This window comes from Mirounga leonina, unplaced genomic scaffold (genome assembly GCF_011800145.1).
Source record: "Mirounga leonina isolate KUSES-001 unplaced genomic scaffold, KU_Mleo_1.0 Mir_93, whole genome shotgun sequence".
In the NCBI taxonomy this organism is placed as follows: domain Eukaryota; kingdom Metazoa; phylum Chordata; class Mammalia; order Carnivora; family Phocidae; genus Mirounga; species Mirounga leonina.
In genome coordinates, this window is record NW_023270854.1 from 16,516,905 (window position 1) to 16,543,535 (window position 26,631).

The 26,631-nt window shown below is 42.9% G+C and overlaps 1 protein-coding gene and 1 pseudogene across 4 annotated transcripts in view; one reads left to right on the forward strand and one right to left on the reverse strand.

Annotated features, from left to right (window-relative positions):
- The window catches only part of MALT1 (MALT1 paracaspase), a 56,520-nt gene extending 30,236 nt beyond the window's left edge, over window positions 1-26,284 (reverse strand). For 3 of the 4 annotated variants that reach the window (XR_004677602.1, XM_034995873.1, XM_034995872.1), the window contains exons 1-4: window positions 25,871-26,284; window positions 17,653-17,819; window positions 6,481-6,602; window positions 862-1,021 (exon numbers count right to left, since the gene is read on the reverse strand). Coding sequence is in view for 3 of the 4 variants with exons in the window: in XM_034995873.1 (XP_034851764.1) it covers window positions 862-1,021; window positions 6,481-6,602; window positions 17,653-17,819; window positions 25,871-26,145 (724 nt within the window). In the remaining variant the exon portion in view is untranslated. Of the gene's footprint in view, window positions 1-861; window positions 1,022-6,480; window positions 6,603-17,652; window positions 17,820-18,624; window positions 19,652-25,870 lie in introns of those variants that run through there. The other variant, XM_034995874.1, reaches the window with a different exon arrangement.
- LOC118004500 lies at window positions 5,403-5,874 on the forward strand (annotated as a pseudogene).
- Window positions 26,285-26,631: the final 347 nt, after the last annotated feature.

The window sequence follows — 26,631 nt, forward strand, 5'->3', positions numbered from 1 at the left end:
AGCCACCCAGACGCCCCCAGAAAATGTTACTTATTGAACCCTCATGTGTTGCTCTAAGGTCCTCGAGGAAGGAGGACTTGTCATTGTTACCCAATACCAAGTCTCCATCATGAAACTCAGTGTCTCACACATTGCAGGTGATGAGTCTTTGCTGAATGAATAGGATTTAATTTATAAACATATTAAAGTTCATTACACGCACAGAAATATCCTAGAAAGACATAATTCCCTTGCTTAATAATGACTATTTTTAGAGATTATTTATTTAGGTGTAGGAAAAGCTAAATTGAGAAAGAAGAATGGAGACAGGTAACAACAAGTCTGTTTCCCACCTATTCTTTCTGTCTGGCAAAATGACAATATAGTTCTTGACTGTGACTATGAATACAGAAAATAACATCTGATGGCTACTCTTTAGAATAGGTTGATTTTTTAAATCAGTACTAGTTACTGTCCTAAGAAGCTGAATGACAGAGAGGAGAAAAACAGTCTGATGAAATGCTTTATTGTGGGGAATGATACGCTACCTGCCCTTTCACGCCAAAGGCAACTCTAGAAGTTTTATTCTGCAACATGATTTTGTCAGTGTAATGCAACAGTTTGGGAGAAAGACACACAGTGTAGAAAGAAATAGGAGGGACGTTTGCAGAGGCCAGTGGCAGGGTCGGCCTAAGGCATCTATCTGCATGTGCACATGTCTGTGGAGAAGGGACCAAAGCACACGGGATAAGGTCTGACCAACTGGTGATAAGAACGTACATGAACTTCCGGTCCTGTTTGTGATATTGTGAAATTCAAGTAAACATTCAAAATAAAATAAGGCAATTCCCATCCCAATATTCAACTTAATTTATCACTTACCCTGAAAGCTTTCTGTTACTTCAGTGACATCACAAACATCCAGCTGTGACCACTGGCTGAATTCAAAGGTGAAATTATTATTAACTCGACAGACATAAAAGCCTGCATCTTTTACGTGCACTGTGTTAAAAATAAGTTCTGATGCATTTCCGTTTGGGATCTGTGAAAGAATCAGTAAGAGAATGTAAATGAATGACTCATCAAAACATGCCTTATAAAAATGTGCCATGCAAAAAAATGTGTTGATTTCTTTGGAGCTTTGAAAAGCATATTTCTCCCCCAAGTTCTAAAATATTTTTTACTTAAAAAAAACAAACAACATTTTGAATAATTTAAGACTAAAGTCTTAGAAATCCACACTCTTTTACAAATCCATTAACTAGAGAGTTAAGATCTCGTCCAAAGATCTTCCGGAAACTAACAGAAAAGTATCTGTTCTGTCATTTAAAATTGTTCAAATCATTAGTATTTAAAGAATCTACAATGGCAAACTTATAAATAACACGGAAGGTTAGGCCCGACTATTCATTTCAGTTCTGGCCAAATTAGCTGTGAGTACCTAAGCAAGTTATTTCACCTTGAGACCCCATTTTCTCATCTGCAAAATTCTGTAAAAGGACAGACTCCTGAACCACCACTCTTCTTTCAGGGTCTGGGCAGGGAAGGGCTATGGAAAGCATGTCAGTGATGGGAAGAAATGGCCACCCAAGGGTTTGCCAAGCTCTCCCCCAGGGCTCTGGTCACCACATTAAGGTTTCTTTCACCTTTGCTGCTCTCATCAATCTGTAAGTGCACTTCTGCCACATGGTCAAGGGGCTTAGTCGAGTGCCCTGTTATATTACATTAGTTCCCTTTCAAAAGTATCCCTCTCCAAACCCCAACCAACTGAATTCCACTCTTGCCCCTTCAGAACCTGCACCAGAACAAGAGCATTCTGCTGAGGATTTGACAACTAGGATGGCAGGCTGCACTTGGCACCATGTTAATGTACTAAGTCTGCTTTTCTACTAGACTATTAATGCATATTTTGTGTCTCTTCAAACCTCCTACAATCAACCCTGCTTCTCTCAGCTACCGACTTCAGATAGAAACTCTCCTCTTCCTGCCACCAAAGCTATCTATGTATCTCTTTATAACTGCTCTCTTCTCTCTGTTAAAATGGAAAATGCGTCTTCCTGGCAAAGGCTACTTGGGCTTAGGATCTGTGGGGATCCACTCAGAACCTCAGACTTGGTATGTAGACTAGCTCAAGCTGCAGACATTTGGGATCAACAGGTGCAGAAAGCAGCTTTCTCAGAGACGCCCCTATCTGACTAAAAGTAGACACTTCTGGGAAATGAGGCTACCATAAATTCCTTCTTCAGGGTGGCTTTATCCAGGAAGGAGACCAAGAATAAACCTACTACAAATCCTCTCCAGGAGAGTTTTATGGCCAATGATGAAGATGGGAAGACCATTTTCACCCACATGAATAAACACGGCCAAACTTTCTTATCTCCTGTTTATTCTTCTAGAAACCCCTTTGTATTTCTTAAAGAAATCCATCTGTTCCTCTCATAGAGGCCTTTGTCCCTCCACCCTTTTCCCTAAATTAGGTATGTAAGGCTTTAACTTTAACTAGTCATGGAGCTACTTCCTTTGTAAGTTCCCATACGAATAAACTTCTTCTCTTGTCAATCTGTATTTTGTCAGTTAATTCACAGGAACCCAGAGAATGAACATAAGAGGGCAGAGGAAAACTTTTTCCTCTCCTGTCAATTCCATCCGCTCTGACCTTGCTCCTGCAATTTTCTCTCTGCTTTACCATCTATTTCTCCTCTATTGTATCACTCTCGAAAACATACTCTAGTCCTTTGTATCTTAAATAAGTAAAAAACCCCAAACAAGCCTCCCTTGACACGCACCCCCTCCTCTCAGCAGCACTGAAAATGTTAACTACCCCTTTTTTCTTGAAATGCCTTCCCTTTTAGGCTTCATACCATCCTCTGCTGGGTTTCCTCCCATCTCTCCTGCAGGTTCTTCTTAGTCTCTTTACTGGTTTGTCTTCTGTAACATAAACTTTCAAAGACTCTCCAGATATCCAAACTGCCTAGCTGATTCATGTAGATGTCTAATGGGCATTTTGAACTTAATGCATCTAAAACCAATCCTTGATTTTTCTCCTTAAATCCATTTCTTTCCCAATCTTCAATACATCAGTATATAACACGTCCCCGGGTGCTTCCATAAAAAATCCCGGGGTCATCCTTGATCTCTCTTCCTTTTTCTTCATGCTCCACCTCTAACGTATCAGGTGTGATCAACTCTCCCTCTAAAACAACCTGACCTGAGCACTCTGTTCCCTCTCCACTGCCCTGCCACTATTTCCAGCCTAGCACAAGCATTAGCTAAATGGTCTTCCTGCTTCTCTCTTGCTTCTCTTCAAGCGGCAGCTTTGTGTTTTAAAAACACAAATCCTATTATGTTACTTCGGCTTAAGACGGTTAGTGGCATCTCACTTTAGATCACCCTGCTGATTCTCCTCGTAGTTCTTAACTCAAAGAATTCTGTTTGTTTGCTGTCTCTCCCCACCAGAGCACGACCCTGTGTGTCAGTGCTTCATCATCACGGCCTGAGATCACGGCCTGGCACAAAACAAGAGCTCATCAAGTTCTTGTTCAATGAGTATCTCTTAAAATAACCTCATGGCCATAGAGGTAGCCTGACAAAACTCGAGCTCGTGAGGCTTCAAAATCTATTACAACTCTTCCAATCTAAGAAGTACTCCCCACCTCCTACATTTTTACCTTTCTCAAATCAGGGCATATTTTACAAACGATATGCTTAATGTACCAAGTTTTATCTGTCATTTCTCCCTTTTCAAAAGACATTTATTAAGATAAAAGCAACTTTGCAATTGAGAAAATGTGAAAAATAGCTTTAGTTACCATCTCCTGAAAGCCTACGTACATGAAACACATTGTCTATTAAATTCTTATAACCCAAGGGGCGCCTGGGTGGCTCAGTTGGTTAAGCGACTGCCTTCGGCTCAGGCCATGATCCTGGAGTCCTGGGATCGAGTCCCACATCGGGCTCCCTGCTTGGCGGGGAGTCTGCTTCTCCCTCTGACCCTCCCCCCTCTCATGCTCTCTGTCTCTCATTCTCTCTGTCTCAAATAAATAAATAAAAAATCTTAAAAAAAAAAAATTCTTATAACCCTGGATGACAGGAATTCATATCACAAAAAATGACACTCAGGGTTCCAACACAGGCCTGTCCAGCACCAAAGCCTACATGCAACCTTTTTACTACAGTTCAGCGGCTCTACCTTACCTGTGTGTAAGGGATGGGAATAAAAAATTGTGTAACACCACACATTTCTTCTAAGGCACAGGATGATCCCATTAAAGGAAAGATCATGACCTTAGAATGGCTCTTTAACTTAGTTTCAGGTTTGCAAATGTAGACTTAGTACTGAATTTGGATGAAAGCTTAGTTATTTGACTAACAGGTTGAAAAGAGTATGGAGTTTCAAGGTATAATCTAGGAAGGAAGGGGGCTAGGGGAGGTGGAATGGGAGAAGAGAGGAGCCAACCAAAGCGAGACTCAACATGGGCCAGCCAGACCAGTGGGAACACTCAGTGGCACAGGAGCTCGAAGAACTTTTTTTAAAAAAAATATTTTATTTATTGGGGCGCCTGGGTGGCTCAGTCGGTTAAGCGGCTGCCTTCGGTTCAGGTCATGATCCTGGAGTCCCAGGATCGAGCCCCGCATCGGGCTCCCTGCTCGGCGGGGAGTCTGCTTCTCCCTCTCCCTCTGCCTGCCTCTCTGCCTACTTGTGCTCTCTATCTGTCAAATAAATAAATAAAATCTTTAAAAAAAAATATTTTATTTATTTATTTGACAGAGAGAGAGAGAGAAAACAAGAGGGTGCAAGCAAGGGGAGCTGTAGAGGCAGAGGGAGAAGCAGACTCTCAGCTGGGCAGGGAGCCCCATGCGAGGCTCGATCCCAGGTTCCTGGGATCATTACCTGAGCCGAAAGCAGAAGCTTAACCAACTGAGCCACCCAGGCACCCCTAGCTCAAAGAACTTTTAAGAAAAAAGAATTCCAATATGTAATTTTAAATTATTTATTGGGTGGTGCAGGGATACAATATTTCCACCAAAAGAATAATGCCCCACTCCACCAGCCTGAATTTTACTTCAGAATCTACCACAATAGCCTAATCTTTTGATATAATAGTTACGTGGAACATTTAAAATAATCTTCCATTAGCCTTCCGTGGCACCTTAAAAATCTTTTAATTAAAGATTTTGGTTTCCGGGCACCTGGGTGGCTCAGTTGGTTAAGCGACTGCCTTCGGCTCAGGTCATGATCCTGGAGTCCCGGGATCGAGTCCCGCATCGGGCTCCCTGCTCAGCGAGGAGCCTGCTTCTCCCTCTGACCCTCCCCGCTCCTCATGTACTCTCTCTCATTCTTGCTCTCTCAAATGAATAAATAAATCTTAAAAAAAAAAAAAAATTTAAAGATTTTGGTTTCCTTTTTTCAGGTGGTCGGGAAGATGGTGGACATTCATACTGAGTGCACCTACCCAAAGCAGCCAACCATTTTTCAAAATAAGAAGAGGGACCTGCTTGGAAAAACCGGTAAAGAGAAGCTCCTACAATACCATAAAAACTTTGGTCTGCATGTCAAAATGTCCAAGGAGGTCACTGAGGGTCCTATACCGACAAGAAATGCCCCATTACTGGTAATGTCTCTATCTGAGGGCAGATTCTGTCTAGTGTAGTGATCAAGATGAAGGTGCAGAAGACTGTCATCCACCGAGACTTCCTCCACCGCATCTGAAAGTACAACTGCCTTGAGAAACACCACAAGACTATGTCCGTACACCTGTCCCCTGGCTTCAGGGACGTCTGGATGGGCAATACTGTCACAGTGAGTGAGTGCTGACCCTTGAGCAAGACTGTGTGCTTCAGTGTGATCAAAGTCACACAGGCTGCTGGCCCAAGAAACCATTCCAGAAGTTCTGAGACTAGAGGGCACACACAGCCCAAGAAAATAAAGTTATTTTGAAAAAAAAAAAAAAGAGAGAGAGAGATTTTGGTTGGAACATAATTTGTTGTTAAGGAATTCTGGATTGGTATGTTAGAATATACTGGTGGTATTTACTATTTGTTAATGTTGTTCTAAGTAGTAATACTGATTTCTACAATTTTTAGAGTCTAGAAAATTGATTTTATTATTGCTTACCATTTTAAAAAAAATATTTTATTTATTTGAGAGAGTGAACGAGAGGGATAAAGAGAGCACATGAGTAGGGGGACGGACAGAGGGTGAAGGAGAAGCAGACTCCCTGCTGAGCATGGAGCCCGATGCCAGGATCCTGAGACCACGACCTGAGCCAAAGGCAGATGCTTAACCAGCTGAGCCAGCCAGGTGCCCCATTTACCATCTTTTTGTAAGACAACTTTTGGAACCGTCTTACCAAAATAATGATTATTGACTACTTCAGTAATAACACAGCCATGTCTATCAGATCAAAGTTCCAAAAAACACACTGAGGATAATGATGCTAAATAATTTGCTATCATTCTCTCTTTTTATGATAAGGGAAGTAAAATACTTAAAAAAGTTACCTCTTTATTCATTTTAAACCATTGATATTGTACAAAGGGATGTCCAGTTGCCCGGCAACACAGTTTCACAAACTGTCCGGCCAAGACTGCCTTTGACTCTGGGTTGACAGTGATCTTTATGCCTTAAAGGAAAAAAAAAAAAAAGTCAGTCACGGAAGAGAGGTTTTCCTTGTTTACATTTCTGAAACCAAAACGTATTTTGGAAATAACCTGTATATTCATCCTAGCTGTAAACTGCCCATTCATATCTCCCTCCCTGCCAGATTATGCCTCTGTGAGTTCCAGGCTTTGTAAAACCAAGAGGAAAGAAACTCATCCACAGAAGACTTTCATTTACTGTACTTCCCATGGCTGGGGGAGAAAACTGTTTGCCATCTTTCTTCAATTCTTAGAAGTATTTTTTTCATGTCCTAACCCCTCTGAAATCAGGATGCACCTTACAATAGATGTCTGCTAGACAGCAGGCGTGATGCAGGTCTCAGTGCCAACTCTTCCAAAACTCGGTCGTAAACGCTCATGTGGCTGGCACTCCCACTGACTTAGGGGCACTGCTGCAAGCGGTGGCCACTGAAAAGGTCTTCAAGACACATTTATTTCAGTGCTATGATTTAGCATTAAAATGAAAATCACTCTGTACGCAGAAAGGCACAGAAACAGAACAGCAGGATATAAATCCGACACATGTGATACTTCTCATCTGAGAAATGACTCTCAGCATCAAAGCTTGGGACAGCTTTAAAGAAAATGCTAAGTCAATTATGGAACTACCTCCCCGCCGCCCCCCCACCCCCCCAGCCGTCTCCCTTTCACTTACTCCCTCTGGGGAAGCCTGCTGCCACATCATGGGGATGCTCAGGCAGCCCTGTGGGAGGCCCAAGTGATAAGGAAAGAAACTTTCATGTAAGAGAACCATCCGAGAAGAGGACAGTTCAACCCCAGTTGAACCCTAGACAGCTGCAGCCCTGCCCCAACGGCTTGACCCTCACCTCATCAGAGGCCAAAACCGGAGCCAAAACCACCCAGCTAAGCCATTTCCAGGTTCCTATCCTCAGAAACCATGTGGAGTAAAAAATGGTTGTTGTATTAAGCTTTGGGTTTTGGGGTAATTTGTTATGCGGCAACAGATAACGGACACAAAAGAAACCAAAGTTAGGAAATTCTACGTTTGCCAAGATTATAATACATAAAACTGGGTTAGCTGCCTTCCAGGAAGGAAGAAGAAAAGATCATTAAAACTTGTAAAATGTAACTCCCTGCACCTAGTTTTATTTTCTTTCTTCATCTATCCTGAATATGATCTCATAACAGTATCTTTTTCTTCTATAAGCCACCAAGCCAAAGGAATAAAACAAGATTACAATTGAAGAGGAGTTAGTCCAATAATAGCACTCATAGTACATCCAAGATACTAACCTTTCCAGGATAAAAACAGTATATAAGGTAAAACAGGTATGTGAAAACCATTCCAGAAAGATACCAAGTAAAACCAAAATCCAAAATAAATAAATACTTATTGCCTACCTGTTACATTTGAGGGTCTGGAGAAACCCTAGAAAATCTTTAGTAAAGAGAGTAGAGCCTCTCAAAAAAGAATTTAAAACTTTTGCCAAGGGAGAACTTTCCTATTCATTAGTTCTTTACGTTGACGCCAAGTGAGCACAGTATGGCAGAAGTAACAGTTCTTCGGGAACCTGTACTATGTGTTGCCAAGGACATGGTAAAGACGGAAAATGGGATGAGCACTCTCACTTTGGCCGGCAAATTCACAGCACTGCATTTAAGGCTCCAATGCCATTCTTTGGCCACGAGAGACACATGTCACAACTTCAAGATACCAAGATTCTGATTTCCAAAGTTTACGTGTGGTAAGAAAGAAAAAAAGTTGTAACAACAGAAGAAGGGAACAAATATAAATCTGAAAAAGAGGATCTGTGGCTAAATGGGCTTTAAAATGTGGCTGTCTTCTAGCCATCTCCAACTTAACGTGTCCCAAATTCCTCCGAAACAAAATCTACTCCTGCATGAGACCCCACTGTCTTGCCAACTCAGCCTGTCCCCATGCATCCAGTTACTCAGGGCAAAAACTTAGGAGTGCCCCCCCGGAATCCCTCTTTTCTTCCTCATTCTCCACATGTAACTTCTCTGCAAGTCCTGCCAGTTCCGCTTTTCCCCGTCTCCACACATCTTCAATGCCATGATCTTAACCCAAGCCACCATCAGCTGTGATGAAACCATGTTACAGCCTGCAAACTGGTTTCCCTGCTTCCGACTGGCAGCCCAACTGTCTTTTTATTTATTTTTTTATTTTATTTTATTTTTTATTTTTTTAAAGATTTTATTTATTTATTTGAGAGAGAGAGAGTACATGAGAGGGGGGAGGGTCAGAGGGAGAAGCAGACTCCCCGCCGAGCAGGGAGCCTGATGCGGGACTCGATCCAGGGACTCCAGGATCATGACCTGAGCTGAAGGCAGTCGCTTAACCAACTGAGCCACCCAGGCGCCCCTCAACTGTCTTTTTAAAACATAAATTAATCCAGGGGTGCCTGGGTGGCTCAGTTGGTTGAGCGTCCGACTTATGATTTTGTCTCAGGTCATGACCTCAGGGTGGTGAGATCGAGCCCCACCATGGGCTCCACGCTTAGTGGGGAATCTGCTTGAGATTCTTTCTCTCCCTCTCCCCTCCCCTCTCTCTCTCTAAATAAAATTTAAAAAACATAAATTAGTCCATACCACTCCTCTGATTAAAACCCTCGACTGACCTATTGTACTTCGAATAAAATCTACATTCCTTATCATGGTCACAAGGTCTTATATAAACTGACCTCTCTAACCTTGTCCCCTCCCGTCCTCCTTGCTCCAGCCACACTGGTCCTCTTTTCGGAAGCCAAGCTATTTTCTACCTTTTTACTTACTAGTCTTCTGCTGGATTTCCCCTCCAACCCCCTACTGTTTCACGGCACACTCTTTCTTTCTCATAATCTAGGTCTCTAGCTTCTCTGGGAAATGTCTCTAAACTAGCTAACCCCCACCCCCACTTCTCGATTACATTCACCCCACTTTGTGGTCTTCACTGCACTAACCATCTGAAATCCCTGTGTTTTCTTGTCTGTCTCACCTACTAAAACAGAAGCTTCATGAGAACAAGGACGTTGTTTGTCTTAGTCACCAGTTTACCTGACACCCAGAACAGTGCCTGGCATATGGTGACACAGTGTTCCGCATGTATTTGTTGGATGACTGTGTATCATCACCATAATAAAACTACTATGGTAGCAATTTACTGACTGCTTTATATGTGCCCAGTGTTTTGATCTCTAACCTTCAAAAAAACCAGATGAGTTAGATATTAGTTAGATCGATGTTACAGTGAAGAAAATGAAGTAGTTTGCAAAAGATCACCCAAATTACCTTGAGTAAACTATTTAACCTTTCTGAGACCAATTTTTTTCCCATTGTAAAAACAGCAGAACCAAAATACAAACCTAGGTTTTCTTGGGCTTTAAAATCCCCCTGCTTTTGTTAATCCAGTGATTCCCCCACCCTCCACCTTTATGGAAGTATGCTCAACAAACGAAAGTTCTATACATTTATAGCGTTACCATGTGATAATTTAATATACATATACATTGTGAAGTGATTACCACTGTTGACTTAATTAATACACCTATCACCTCATATAGTTATCATTTTCCAGTGATTTTTTTTTTTTTTTAGAGATTTTATTTCTGAATAACCTCTATGCCCAACATGGGGTTTGAACTCACAACTCTGGGATCAAGAGTCACACGCTTGGGATGCCTGGGAGACTGAGTCAGTTAAGCGTCTGCCTTTGGCTCAGGTCATGATCCCGGGGTCCTGGGACTGAGCCCCACATTGGGCGCCCTGCTCAGTGGGGAGTCTGCTTCTCCCTCTCCCTCTGATTCCCGCTCCCCCGCCCCTGCTCTTGTTCTCTCCCTCTCTCTCAAATAAATAAAACGTAAAAAAAAAAAAAAAAAAGAGTCACACGCTCCACCAACTCAGCCAGCCAGGCACCCCCCCAGCAATTCTTAATGTCCCTCCCAAGCTGATCTTTTGCCACATGAGCCTCTCTTACTGAAGGGAAAATGCCAAGCAGAGTGCAGTGTCTTGCACCATGGCAGTGCTTATAAACTGACCACGGCAAACATTCTCTCCTATTATACAGAGACAAGAGTAATGGAAATTAAAAAAGCTTTCTCCCTAGAATGTCTTACAAAGAAATGAGTAACTTTAATGGACATAGGGCCCATAGGGCCAGGATATCCTAAAAGGTGTCCTTCTTTTGTGTGGGAGACAAGACTATATGCTTTCTAATGTACGTTCAAGCTCAGTTTACACATCTGTCCTAGACCATCCATTTCAATAGTCTAGTCTTCAATAAGCAAGCAAATAAATACATGTATTTATTACTTAATGCTTCAAAGACTGAGAATTGAAAGGCACAATGTGATTTGGAAACCGCCCTTGGTGAATAGTAAAGACAAGAAGTCGCAATACCTCCCATGCCTTAACCACACAAATTTCCTTCCTCCCACATAGTGTTGTACGGCAGGGAACCATGGTCAACCTGTAACCACCCTCGCGGGGCGCCCACCAGTCAGAAGGTGCTGAAACAAAGGTAAGGAAAGAAGATGGCACAGAGCTACGGAGGGTGTACCAAGGCATACAAATGAAAGTTCTATTTTAAAGGGTGAATGCACAGTTTCCTGGCAAACAAGCGTATTTTCAGATAACATCTGCAAAGAAGTCAAAGACGTTATTTGATTTCCTGTAAATCGGGGAGAATCTGAACTAGGTACGATGGAACATGAGGACTGTTCATTCAACACACACCTATGCAGATCACAGATTCATGATACTGAGCAATAAAACTAAAAACCTGCTGGAATTTCAAAACAGTAAGTTAGGGTGACTCTTGACTTGACAGAAGGATTCACCATAGCTTCCCTTTAAGTTACCCTCTCTCAGGATGCTTTAAAAAAAATTTTTTTTTAAAAGATTTTATTTATTTGAGAGAGCGTGAGCGAGAGAGCACAAGCAGGGGGAGCAACAGAGGAAGAGGGAGAAGCACACTTCCCACTGAGCAGGGAGCCCGACGTGGGGCTTGATCTCAGGACCCTGGGATTACAACCTGAGCCAAAGGCAGCAGCTTAACCGACTGAGCCACCAAGGCACCCCATGGATGTATTTAAATATTGATACAACTTACAAACAGCTGTTCCAGGAACAGGTCTATTGTATACATGACAGTGCATCTGTTTTTAGAGGCTACAAACCAAAAATTTCTTTCCATCAGTTTCTATCTTAAACTCTTCCTCAGAGTTATTCTGAAAATTTCTAAGCTATCATTGAAAAGTGCCTCATCCTGTCCCAGAATAAATACCATTTCTCTCCCTCCAACAGTCTCCCCTCAACACAACCAAAGCATGTCCATGTACGCCCTTCCTACAAGTCAGTTTACATTTGCACCTCTTGTGGCTAAACCCAGTTTCCTCATCATACTCCGTATGCTTCCATATTGCCCAGGGACCCTGAACACCTCAATGCAGACATACATTCTTTCAGACGTCACGACTCCCTTTCTATCGCTCTCCTCCTCCTTTGTCCTTATTCCCGTCCATACCATCATTGCCTCTTCCACTTCTTGGTATTTTCCTTTCAGAAATTTCGTCACTCACACAACAAGAAAAGTCCTTTATAAAAGAGGATCTAATATGAGTGTTTTTTAATTTGGCAAGGACAAAAAATTGCAGTCCACAGGTCAAAGAGGCAACTGGGAGAATAAGTCATCACCAAGTTCCTGAATAACCCAGAAATTTCCTAGCATGATAGAAATGACACTGAGTTCAGGTCAGGTTCAGCAGACCTGGGCTCTAATCCACTTCTGTCAACAACTGTGATTCTGGCTAAATGATAACCAGTGGAAATCTCATTTTCCACACAAATGTTTGCTCACATTTAAAATTTAAATGTTCATAATAGCACAGTTCTGTTCCTTCACAGAACTGTAAAGATAAGATGGTTCTGAACTAAAGGTATTTTGGAAATTAGAGAATAATATTCAACAATCTTGGTCCCTGTCTTTTTTTTTTTTTTCCTCAAAGATTTTATTTATTCATTTGAGAGAGAGAGAAAGAGAAAGTATGAGAGGGGAGAAGAAGTAGACTCCCCACTGAGCAGGGAGCCCGCTGCAGGGATCGATCCCAGGACCCCGGGATCATGACCTGCGCCGAAGGCAGACATTTAACCGACTGAGCCACCCAGGCGCCCCTTGGCTCCTGTCTTAAAGACAAAAAAGGTGTGGGGCAAGTGGAAAAGGTGCCACTGAAGAGGTCTCAGCCAGAGCCGTCTGGTATGTATGGAGAGTGAAGTACCTTTTATATAAAGAAAGAAATAAAATGATAACATCACAGAACTAGAGTTGGAACCCTGGGATTCATCTAATGAAACCCATACATAAAATGTTAATTCTCTCTAAATATCCCCTATCGTCTGGCTTCTGCTTAACCAATTCCAGGCCAGGGCATGACTTCCTTGGCAGCCATTTTGTGATCTGCATAACTACCCTAACTGATGGAGCCTATAATCACTCAAAATATTTTCACTTAAAAAAAGAAAAAGAAACAGGAACATCTTGAACTGCACATCTAGGCTCAATGACATTTGCGAGGGACAGAGATGCCAACGTCAGTTGCTTTGGGATCAGGAGTTTTGATCCTTTAATGAGAAAATAAAGGTCTAAAAAATCATTACAGACTTCTGGTTCAAACAATTTCAGCACACTCATTTAATGCTCCCACTCCCCTCCAATTCCCACTGGAATGACCAAAAGAATAAAATATGGAAACAATCAGTGCTGGGAAATGGGCATGGGGAGCAGCTAGCCATCCATGTGCTGTGAGAAAGCCCAATTAGAGAGAAAGCAGAAGCTCAATCCTATGGGGCTCCTTCAGAAAATATATTAAGTGTCAAAGTCCACAGAGAGCAAGAATTTAGGGATGAGTTACCCTCAGCTTAGATCCCATCCTAAGTGAGGGACCACGGAGGCTGGCTCCTAATCAAGGGAATCGTTCTAGTTAGAGGCAGGGGAATGCTGCCCCAGCTATTGCTGGGCTACCAAAACAAATACATAAAAGAAACTCAGTTTCTCAGAAAAACAGAGAAACTCCTTATTATAGCCATCTCCCATGGCTATCTCTGGCTGTCAGCCCACAAACAACCAGAATGGAATGGGGCAAAATAAAACTAAAATAAATCTAAAGTTTCCTCTTATTCCTGCATTTAGGTCTGAAAGGTCTGTTCAGAGGCTCACAGCATCTTTGACAGAACTCACCGCCCTCACCAAAAGCAGACCTCTCTATAGAGACAATGAGAGAAAAGTCACTGGATTTTCTGTGGAATAAGAACTAATGTCCTCCTATGAAACTGTCTTACTACAAAAAAAGAGAGAAAACATAAGAATATTTCCTTTTTTTTTTTTTTTAAGATTTATTTATTTATTTGAAAGAGAGAGAGAACACAAGCAGGGGGAGAGGCAGAGGGAGGGGGAGAAGCAGACTCGCCGCTGAGCAGGGAGCCCGACATGGGGCTCAATCCCAGGACCCTGAGATCATGACCTGAGCTGAAGGCAGATGCTTAACGAACTGAGCCACCCAGGCGTCCCAACATTAAATATTTCTATATTGTATTTTTACCAAGATACAGGAATACACTGAAAAGGAAAACCCAAAGATCAGATAAGACTTGTTCTACTTGTGTTTACGATTGTGTTGGATGTGATCATTTACAGGTTTGTCTTTCCTGTTAGACTACGAACCTTTCCTAGGCGAGAATTTTGGTTCTAGTCATCTTTGAATCATAGTACCAAGTGCAACGTCTGGAACAGCAAAGGTACTAGAAACCTGTAAGTTTTTACTGAATGAATGAGTAAAGTCTTAAATAAAGTTGATTCTATCAGAGCTTACCTTCTTAAGAACAATAGTTTTTATTCTCAATATCCTTATTAAAAATTAAAATTTTCTCTATAATTCTTATACTTCTTTATTCTAATATCTGCAAATACAGTGAGTTTTAGATTATTCACATAAAATGCACATAGAAAGCTAACAGTAAATTACCTCTTCCTGAAATTACTGAGCTTTACAGATCCTAAAATATGTCCTCAAAAATGAATACTTAATATTCAAGAAACTGATTCCCAATGGACACTTTTTATAGCTAATATGAGATAAAACTTCACAGAAATAGTGAATAAGTGTTAATGTAGAAATGTTAACATAGAAACTGCTTTCCTTTTCCTGGTCTCCCCTCAAATGCAAGGAAGTCCTAGGGGATAACTCTGAAAAAGCTGGTAGGCCAAGTACCAGAATGATCTATATGGGGAACACTGATGGTAAAGTGCTAATCCTACTATGTGGAGAAAAACACAAAGAGCAGAAATGGATCTGTGAAGGGATTAGATTACTGATGTTTATTAGGTTGGCTCTGTATTCACTGCTGGTTTGTCAAAAATTAAAATATTGTCAAAAATTTCAGGCAGATCGTTACACATAAACAAACATGTGACTCAATTTCAGGAAAGCCCAGTGTCATGCATGGGAAACTGAAAACGTGGAAGCCTGAGATCTGAGGCCAGTGATCCCACCACAGATCAGGAGACGGGAAACCTCTGTGGCTGCCTAGAGACCATTCCACATGGCATTCATGTAACTCCTCCAACTCTGCCAGGTAGAGAACACTTACTCTCATTTTATAGACTTGGCAACCAACAGTCACAGTGATTAGTGTAATTACTGAAAAAAGATAATGAGATATACAAGTTATATTCACTTCCTGGAGAGGTTTCTTAAGTTTTCAGAGGCCCTGGTATAGTATTCTAGGAAGTATGAGAACTTAGTAGCTAACTGAGTGCCCCAACTGGCAGATTTCAATCGTCGCAACTCCTGGGTAATATTCAAGGCACTGGGGATATAAAAGTTAACAAATGTCACCTTATGAAGAAGTTCACTGATTGGTGACAAACAACAATGTCATCTAGACGTAGTTACTCCTACCCCAGACCTCTTGGTATGAAGAGGCACTGAGAAACAGATGTCAAGCATCCAATGCAACATGTAACCCAAAGGAGGCACCTATTTTATCATCACCTTAGGCCTTGGGAGGCAGAGGATGATCTGAGAGTCCAAGTTTCCTGACTTGTAATCTAGGGTCCTTTTCCTTTGTAGTGGACTCAGGCCCACTTTTGTTTAGTATCCTATGTGGTTTCTGGAAAGCTGACTCAACCCAACTCCATTCCTGGCTCTAAGCCAGCAAATGGGTACATTCCATCTCCCTTGCCACAGTGACAGGTGTAGGGACACGCATGTCATTGAAATTAGTTAACTAGAGTGAATCTTATGATTTTTGCTGGGACAAAGATGAATGCAAGTCAGTAGAGATCTTGCAACTATGCAGAAAGTCACTCTTGGAAGGAAGCCAGTAACAAGAAAGGAGGGGCAAAGATGAAAACAAACCAATTCTTTGAAAACAGGGCTGTCCTCAGCCTCTCTTGAAGCCCAGCCTGCTTCAAGATTTTTCAGTTAGAAGATTCCCGAAACCCAGAACTGACAAAAATAAGATCTGAATTATGATTTTAGCTTTCTCATGTTAACTTCAAAATATGATCACAAATAGGCTGGTTATGTAATAAAAACTACACACATCAAAACCATGTAACATAGAGAGCATGAGTCCTTAGACCATGGCCCTCCCAACCTCGACTGGCTTCTCTGCTTCTGGTGGAACCTATAATGGTGAACTGGACCCGAGAAGGGAGGTCTGCAGTGCTGTCATCACGTGACTCCGATCACATGGTCTCTCCTGCCTGACACTGCTGCAGGGGACCAACTTTATCTGTAGCTGTGCAGACAGGGGGCTGTTTCCTATTCTTCACACCTGACCTTGCAAGTGAGAAATCTCACTCAATATTGGTATATTCAGAAAAAAAATCATGGTTGAATCAATCCACATTTCAAAAGCATCATGTCGGTGAAATACTTAAACAGTAAATATCTACCATATTTGCTTGATCTCATTTGTATACATACATACATATTAATAAATGTTTGGCTGCACTATTCCTCCCTTCCTCCCTTTCTTCAGTTCAAAGTAAACTCTACCCCCAATATGGGGTTCAAACTCACAACCCCAAAATCAAGAATCACAGGCTCTACTGACTGAGCCTTGGCTGCACTATTTCAACGTGAGTTATAGAAATCCTACCCCTAGGGGCGCCTGGGTGGCTCAGTTGGTTAAGGTGTCTGCCTTCGGCTCAGGTCATGATCCTGAGGTCCTGGGATCGAGCCCCCACATTGGGCTCCCTGCCTGGCAGGGAGTCTACTTCTCCCTCTCCCTTTGCCTCTCCCCCTCCCATGCCCCTTCATGCTCTCTATCCTGCTTTCTCTCTCTCAAATAAATAAATTCTTAAAAAAAAAGACTCTTACCCCTAATACTTTACCTTTTTATTTTTAAGTAGGTTCCACATCCAATGTGGGGCTTGAACTCACGACCCTGAGATCAGAGTTGCATGCTCTCCCACTGAGCCAGCCAGGCGCCCCATCCCCTAAATACTTTAGCATGCATCTCCTTGGAATAAAGACATTCTTCTACAGACTACATCACCATTATCACACGATAATTCCCTAATACCTAGTACACGTTAAATTCAAATGGCTTTACTGGTCTCCAAAATGTCTTCTATAGTTGATTTTTTTTTTTAATACTTTTTAAAATTTATTTGACAGAGACAGACACAGTGAGCGAGGGAACACAAGCAGGGGGAGTGGGAGAGGGAGAAGCAGGCTTCCTGCCGAGCAGGGAGCCCGATGTGGGACTCAATCCCAGAACCCTGGGATCATGACCTGAGCCAAAGGCAGATGCCTAACTGAGCCACCCAGGGACCCTACAGTTGATGTTTTTGAACCACAATCCAATCAGTGTTTATGCATTGTATTTGCTTTTTATGTGTTCCTTAGTCTCAACCTGGAGGGAAAAAATGAGTCTCCATATGTTTACATTTTCCAAAAATATTTAATACAATTCATTGGCAAATGAGATATTTTCCTCTACGTTTGTCTCCACGAACTCCTGGAGAACAGACCTCAGAGAAGAACCTACCTGGGGGGCTTAGAAGCAGAAGAACCTCTGTGTGCTCCATAGTTTGCAGGAAGTCACTCAGTTCCGTGACCGTACAACCTTTTTCACCCAACAGCTTCAGTAAACATAAGCTTGGACTTCCTTCAGGCTCCAAGACCTTAAGAGAGCACTGCTCCAAGTCCAGGCAACTGCAAACAACAGATTGAAGTCCAGTCAACAGTCTTCTCCAACATGATATGCCTGCTCTATGTTTGGCATGACTGCAGGTGTTGTAGGGATAAACTGTGAGTCACTGAGTGGTGAAAAGTTATTTCCATTATGAGTGCTACTGTCCTTTCCTCCTCTGCCATCATAGGGAATTCCTCTTTATGCCCTTCTCCAACTCAGCTTCCAAGACTACTAAATCAGAAGATGAGAGAAATCCCGAAACAGGATGTGAAAGAAATGTGGTTTTGATGTTGATCAAAATTTTTACCTTTAATTTGGGACTATGGATTAGGAAGATCAGATACATTTCTCTACTTGTTCTTCTGCTTTTATTAAGCATAATATGACCCCAAAAAGAGGCATAGATCTTTGAGATATCTTGAAAAATGAAAAAACTTAACATACAATATTTTGTATTAGTAAAGTAGTGTGCCTACATATGTATTCATAAAGATACAGAACAGTGTTTGTTCTGCATGATACCGTTTTTATTAGTAAGAGTATGTGTTTGTTCTTATATGTACAGAGTTAACTTTGAAAAGATAGCCAAAAAACTAGTAGCGATTTTCCTACAAAGGGGGGGCCGGAACAGCAGAGCTCAGCTGGACGATTCAACTTTTCACTATAAACCCTTTTGTACTGTCGGACTTTTTACTACGTGTGCTCATTTTTTCAACAATTTTTAAAAGACTATTAGTGACATTCAAAGTACTTCTAAGTACCTAGAAATACCCTAACACAGGGGCAAGACAAACGCTGGTCTGTGGGCCAAACCCACCCAGTCACCTGATTTTGTAAACAGTTTTGCTGGAACACAGCCACGCTCGTTCACATACACGTTTGCAAAGGGGGATGGCTGCTTTCCTGTTAGAACAGCAGAGTTGAGTCATTGGTCTGCAAAGCTGAACATGTGGACTATTTAGCTCTTTATAGAAAAAGTTGGCTGACTTCTGCTCCAAAGAATCTACTTTCTGTCTCATTGTCCTTTTGTTCAAACTATTTTTTTTTATTATCACTATTTAACATACATAACAAATTTCCTTTTCAGTGTTATTATGTTCAGTAGGCATGTACAAGGTTAGAAAGACAGGTAAGATCAGACTACAGAAGGCCATAAATAATGGGGCAAGGAGTATGGACTTCAACCATTTCACAGAAAGGGAAAGCACAAGTATAAAACATTCAAGAGAAGAAAAACAATAAAAGTTAAACCAATCAAAACAACAGAAAACCCCCAAAAAGATGATGTCATGTATGGTGATTAACATAATAAAAAAAAATCTTCCCAAAGAGACATAACCAGTAACAAAGGCCAACCAAAGTCTTTAGATAATCTTCATGATATACTGTAGAATTCGCACGTCACACACCTTTGCGGCGACCTCTCCCTTTCTTTCCAATTTGTAGTCCTATATAAACTTTAGCTTCTCTGTGAGGTTCACCCAGACCACACAAGTCCCCCAAACACACGTTAGACATAGTCTCCTGATGGCACTTATCTTCCATATTAAAGGTTGACAAATTTCTGTAAAGTGCCAGAAGGAAAGTATTTTAGGCTTTATGGGCCATATAGTCTACTGCATGTTCTTCTTTCTTGTCTTTTGTTTTGTCTTACAATTTTTTAAATATGAAAACCAATCTTAGCCCATAAACTGCAAAAACAGGGGCAGTGTCCCAAATTTGGCTCAGGGATCATTGTTTGCAGACCCCTGTTCTCTATGTCTCAGTTGACACAATTTTGCCTTAAAACCATGAGCTTTTCGGGGCGCCTGGGTGGCTCAGTTGATAAGCGTCTGCCTTTGGCTCAGGTCATGATCCCAGGGTCCTAGGATCGAGCCCCGCATCGGGCTCCCTGCTCAGCGGGAAGCCTGCTTCTCCCTCTCCCACTCCCCCTGCTTGTGTTCCCTCTCTGGCTGTCTCTTTCTCTGTCAAATAAATAAAAGCTTTAAAAAAAAAATAAATAAAACTATGAGCTTTTCTTTCATAGGGATGTCTTCTCTACCTAACTAGATCACAGTACTCCTTGAAAACAGAAACCCTGTATTTTTAACCCCTCAATACCTAAAATCTGTCTTGCCCATATTAATTATTCATAACTGAATGATTACTGCATGAATTTCAATCATAACTAAAAAGGCTGGAGGACTGGATAGATGGAAAGGGTCAGACATAACGGTATCACAGCTGTGCCAGATGCAAGGTGAGCAAGTTTTCATAGGACTTGGAACATTCTTTTCCTTTTTTAGAGAGAGAGAGAGAGAGAGGCGGGAGGGGGGAGAGGGATAGAGAGAGAATCTTAAGTAGGCTCCATGCTCAATGCAGAGTCCAACACGGGGCTCGATCTCAAAATCAAGAGTCAGACGTTTAACCGACTGAGCCACCCAGGCACTTAATCCACATTCCTTTTGATCAGTTTTATTAAAAGGCTACCATAGCATTTATATAATGGTCACTCAAGATTTATAATTCTGTGGTGAAGTTGGTAATCTCTTAACTTTAGAAAAAAAAATGTATCCAACCAAAATAATTTCAATACTAGTATCATCTATCTCATAGGATTGTTAGAATTAAATTAGATAATCCATGCTAGAAGTACTTAGCACAGTGCTTGGCGAATAATAAGCACTCAATAAAAGTGAGTTCTTATACAATAAAAATATGGGATATTAAAAGAACAATAGTTTCTTAATTATGCTGATTTCTGAAACTGTTTTCCCTTTTCCTTAAAAATGTTTTTGAGTAGTTACTAGTTTGGTAATCTGATCATGTCCTTCAAGGCCTCCTGTCTCTATACTCACTAGGTGTTCCTTCTAAGTGTCTCAGTTAAATGCATATATTCAATACTCTATTTTTGTTAAATGTGAATCATAATATAGGTCAACTGTTCCCAAATGCTGGATGGTAGACTAGTGGCAGCACAATTTGAAGCCCAAGGTAAAATGATAAAAACAAGGACAATAAGACTGCCTTTTTCTCTGAGATGGTCTTTCCTATTTCTTAGTGTTAAAGCATCCTTTCTCCTCTGAGATAATGGTGACTATGAAGACAGCAAGAATGAAAGCTGCAGATGCCCGCCACTCCTCTACTCTGTAAAATTTTCTTCCGTTAGTCCCTGTAACACCCAGGTCAAGAAACCAGTATTAGAGACAATAGAAGGATTACCATTCTTTTAGATAATTAGAATATGAGATCTATAAAAACAAGGATGTTGTATGCTAAATATAATTTTTTTTTTTATGATTTAGAAAGGTGGTCGGACTCTGGTACATAAAATTCAGAAGCCATCTCACCAAATGCAACCAAGTGATGCTTTGATGTTTATACTGATATAGAAAAAAGCGAAAAACAATTTGACTTCTTTCTTCAAATGAAGAAAGAGGTCGAGATGAAGTAGACAAAATTTTCCAATACAAGAGGCACAGGAGAAAAACATGATTCTGTATCTCCTTTCCTTTTTTACTGATTTTCCGCCCAGGCACTGGCTTTCAGCTCAGATGATGCTTCTCAATACCCAGCCTCTTTCTTTCCTTTTTTAGTTACATTCCTGTAAGACTGTGCTTTGAAGTGGTTTCTACCAGGCCTATTTTGGAATTTCTCATTTAAGTTAAAAGACTATTACCGAAAAAATGGGCTTTGCTTTTAAGAAAATATATTTGTATTTCTCTTCACTTCATACATATATATAATCACGTCAAAAAATATATAATCAAATAGAACACATCATACATCCCTTAGGGTACAAACCATGGCACTGCTTTTAGGTTCTTTTGCTTCTCTTGGAACATTTACTCTTTGAAATCTCTATTCATTAATTCAGCAACTACTTGTTAATCATCTAAAATAGGCCAACTATCTTTCCTAGGTATTTAGGATACTGCTGCAAACAAAACTCCCTATCATCCTGGGTTTTTCTACAAGATATAAATATACATATGCACGCAGAGGCAGACAAACGGGGGGGGGGTGGTGTGTGTGTGTGTGTGTGTGTGTATCCATCCAATGGTCGTAAGCGCTCTGGAGAAAAGCAAAGCAGGGGGCTAAGTAATGCTGGAGCAGATGTATGGGGTAATTTTAAATAATGTGATCAGAGAAGACCTCACTGAAGGAGGTGACTTGTAAGTAAATACTTCAAGAGGTAAAGTCATGCAGTTCACCTGTGAAGACTATCTCAGACTGAGGAAAGAAAAGTACAAAGACCCTCCTGTGTTCAAGCTAAAAGCAAGAGAGCAAATGTGCAGAAAGCACAGAAAGGGAGGAAGATAATGGGGTCCAAGAGATGACTGGTGGCTAACTAGTGTTTTTATCCTGAAACAGAAAAGCAATTAAAGGGTTTTGAGCAGAGGAAAGGTAAGACCTGACTGGACATTTCAAAAGAGTATAAATTCTCACTGCTCTGCTGAGAATAGCTTGGGGGCAGAGGCAAAGCGGGAGGAGAAGTTAGGCGGCTACTGGAATGATCCAGGTGAGAGAGGGCAGTGGCTGGCCCAGGGCTGGGGCAGCGGAGGTGGGATTCTGGATGCACACTGAAGGCACAGCAGATGCGGATCGCTGATAAAACGGACGCGGTGTATAAAAGTGGAGTCAGGAATAATTTTGAAGTTTGGGGCCTGAGGAATCGGAGGGGTGCAGTTGCCATTTCCTGAGATAAAGAAAACTGAATGAAAAACAGGTCTGTGGGGGAAGACACGCTAAATTCTGGACATGCTACGCTCAAGATATCTTAGTCATTCATGAGGAGATGGCAAATTGGCATCTACAGGAACGGATCCAGGGGGTTCAAAGCAAAGATATGGACTGAGGATACAAACTAAGAGGAATCCACCTAAGTATGTATAGTCCTGAGACTTAAGGATACACCGAGAAGGGGGCTGGGTGAAGACACATAGATAGACACAAAGCCTGGATCCTATGGCACTCCAAATTTCAGACACCGAAGAGACAGACCGGAGAGACAGAGGCAGGAGGAGATCCTTTGTTTCAGCTTTGTACACGTTCTCATTCTTATCATAAACTGCAGGAGGGCAGAAGTCTGCAGCTACAGAGCACGTTCTGTACAGCAGGTGCGCAGTGATGGCTCTCCTTGGTCCAAGTCCCAAAGCCCCCTTCCTATGGAGTCCAGGCAGTGTTAGGGCCTCCTGAAAGCTCTGTCACCTTCAGGGTGTGGTGGGCAAGACCCTCAGAACCTGCATCTGTCTGCATTGACAGCAAAGGCTGTTCAATATCAGGGCGGTCTGGAATGGCATTAGGGCTGAGTTTGTATTTACGGCACTCCCGTGTGCGCACGGTTGTGGGGAACTAAACTGGAAGCCAGGACTGATTCTGAGTCACCCATAATCGTATGAAGACATTTACAATTACTCCTAATCCCTGATGGACAGTTCAGGATGGACTCTTGGGGTTTCTTCATCAAATTCTCATCTATTTGAGGAAACATGTATAGAGTCAGAAAAAAGTGTAAGAAACAATAGGCAACCTTGGAAGATTTTAGGGAGAAAAGTCCACCACCTTATGGGAACTGTTGTCCACTTGGACCCTCCCACTTCAGTTCCTCGGTCTGACACTAGAGAAAAATACCTCTGGCACTTTCTGCTATCCTAGATGCTCTTCTAGCACCAGTATGAAATTACTCTGAAATAGCTTTTTTGTCTTACAGAGAGTAAGCATCACCAGCTTACCTTGCCCCCACTCAGATGTCACTCTCCAGCCCCTAAGCTCCCAGTGCTAACCTTTTGTTATGCCAGTTTAATTCCGATTTCAGTAGGTATATGACTTTAATATTCCCCAATTTTCTAACCTGCAGGGGTGCCCCCACTCCCACCGCCACTCACCTATTCTGAGCTAATCTTCACCATCCTGGAAGACTGGTGAAATCCCATCTATTTCTTTTCAGACTTCCCACCCTGGAATTTGCCAGATTCCATGAATGCATGCCCTTTGTTGCCCGCGAGGCGACTGGCCTTCTCTCTATACTACCTTCCCCAGAGATGTGGCCTCAGACTTTTCTGTTAGTTTGCCAAACGAACAATTCTGTAGCCTCCGCAAAACCTGACTGAAGGCTTGGGGAGGGACACAGAACACCTGATGTCAGGTATCCACTACTTCAGCCATGCTTCTTCAGTGGCAGGGCCTTCCTTTCTTCTCTTTCCTCCACTGTCAAATTAGGAGCCCTCACTCCCAGGCCCTCCTCAGGAAAGTCCAGAGCCTTCCCTAACTAGCGTACTAATCACAAACTAACCAATCACAGATCTGATGATCTGATCCCAAAGAAGACAACTTTTTACACTATTAAGTCTAGAAATTCAGAAATCTACAGACCTAGTGTAATAGTATTTTGGATTTTCTTTGCACAGCCCCCTCTCCCTAAGAGAAACATGTTTTTTCCTGGAACAGAAAATTGTGCCATCTGTCTGCTCAATTTTGCAAGTTTACCACTTCTTAATCCCAACCTCACATCATAACTCCTCTCTGTGGCCAAAGAACCTTAAATCATAATGACCCTGGTTTAACCCCAAACTCTGAAACTCGAGGTTGTTGTGAGGGCTAAAGTAGATAATGCATGTAAATATTTAGTGCATCGGTATATACTAAGTGCTCAATAAATGGTAACAACCCTTGTTATTATTATTCACACCCAACACGGCATTTAACGTGTTATCTGTAAATGTCCCAGAATAACAATCCATTACTAGAGAGGTCCTTGTGAATAGGAACTAAGTATTTGTCATCTTTTTATCTTCTGGAACTTCCCACTCATAATAGGCACTCAATAAACATAATTGTGAATGAATGGCTCCCCTCTCAAAAGTATTTATAGTGTCTAAGATAGGTTCTATGCATAACACACAGAATCTTAACTGATGCCTCCTCTTCTCAAGGAGTTTATAAGAAAGTGTACAAATAATTATAGTCCAAGGCAAAGTTTAGTCATATGAGAAGTTTAAAAAAAAAAATTCTAAGGGATTCCCAGGCAGACCTAACAAACGGTATAAAGGAATGGTTCTAAGTGTGGTCTGGGCACCCCTAGTGCAGTTCCTGAGACCCTGTCACGGGATCTGCAAGGTCAAAATGATTTTTCACAGTAACACTGAGATGTTATTTAGCGTTTTCATTCACTCTCTGAGTAAGTGTACATTGTGGAGTAACCAGTGTTACATGATCTGGGATAGTACAACAGACCGAATGCAGAAGCACGTAAAAGAGGCCAGTTCTCTGCAATAAAGACAAGACATAGAAGAGATCTTCAAAATGTAAAACAATGCCACTTTTCTAATTTTGTTTTGTTTTGGAAAAGTTTGTTTTTCCACAAAAACATGTAATTTCTGTTAACATGTAACAGGCTATTCTTTTAAAATTTTTAACGTTTCTTAGTTTTAATTTTTAATAGGGTAAATATATGTGTGTAATACATCGAACCCACATTAAAAACTCTCTGGGGTCCTCAGTAATTCTTCACAGTGTAAAGTACCGAGACCAATAGTTCGCAGTTCCTATCCTGGGAAGAGGAAAATAGTTTTACTTCGAGCTCAGTGCTCACGGTGAAGTCGAGAAGAGAACCTGGTAAGTTGGTTTGATGGAGGAAGATGGTAGTTTTAGTATCAGCCTTTCCCATGATGATCCTCTCCTATATAAAACTGCCATGAAATCCTGCACCCAAGCCCTTCGCTTTCATTATCTCTTTACCTGCACTTCGCCTTCCTTAGGTCTTCCCGGTCTGTGCCCACATCCCGTTCTTTTATACGCTAGGTCCTTTGGAATGACTGCCCTGTCCTAGGGGTTTCCAGACAGCCTGCCTTCCCTCCAGATCCTTCCGGGTCGCCCCCACTTCTCCCTTTCAGCTCACGGGGAGGAGGGTCCAACCTCGGATCTCTGGCATTCCCACGCTTTCCCGACCGAGTTCCCCCTCCGCGCGCCTTTCACCGCAGCGGCCCCCGCACCACTCCAGCCGCCGGAGCGTCGGTCCTCCCACCCGGGTGCCCGCTCGCCCCCGCCCCGCGGGCCCCTGCCCCGCGCCCCCCGCGCCCCCGCCCCTCACCTGAGCCGGAGGCGACCCCGACTCCCCGCCACCTCGGCCAGCCTCCTCCAGCCCCGGCCCTCGGGCGCTCGGTCCAGGCTCCCGCTGAGTCTCCGCAGCAGCGGCTCCGGAAGGCGGTTGAGGGTCGCGCCGAACGAAACGGGGAGCGGCGGCCCCGAGGGCGCGGCCGGAGACGGCTGCAAGGCCGGGGGCGGCGGGGCCTGCAGCAGCTCCCCGCACAGCGACCCGTCCGACGCCGGCGACCCTGCGACTTGTGCTGCTCCCCCCGGGCGCATCGCGAGCCTCGGCTCCAGCGCACCTTCCGCTCGCCCCCTCGCTCGCCCCGGCGCCGCGGAGGCAGGGGCGGAAGGACAAAGCCGGCTATGCCGTACCGCACTCTGAGGAGGAAGCTCCGCTCCCCGCCCAGCCGACACAGCTTTGCCCGGGGGAGCCGGGCCGGCGGGCCGTGCCCGCTGCGCCGAGGGGGCGGGGCCTCTGGCGGGGCGGGGCCTCTGGCGGGGCCGCCCTCCTGCGCGCGTGCGCGCGGCCGCGCGTTTCCTTCGCCTTCCCCCGCCGCCGCCGCCGCCGCCGCAGCCGCCCGGTCGCGGAGGCGCGCGCTGCGGAGCTGGGGAGGTGGAGTCTGGCTGAGCAGGAAGGGTCGGGTGGTTGCCGCTGGGGGAGGAAGCGGTGCAGGAGCTACACCCGGGCGGCTCCACTTCGGCTAGGAAGCGGCGGCGTCGGGGCTTCCCGAGACCGTGGGAGGAGGATTGCCTCACGCCGGA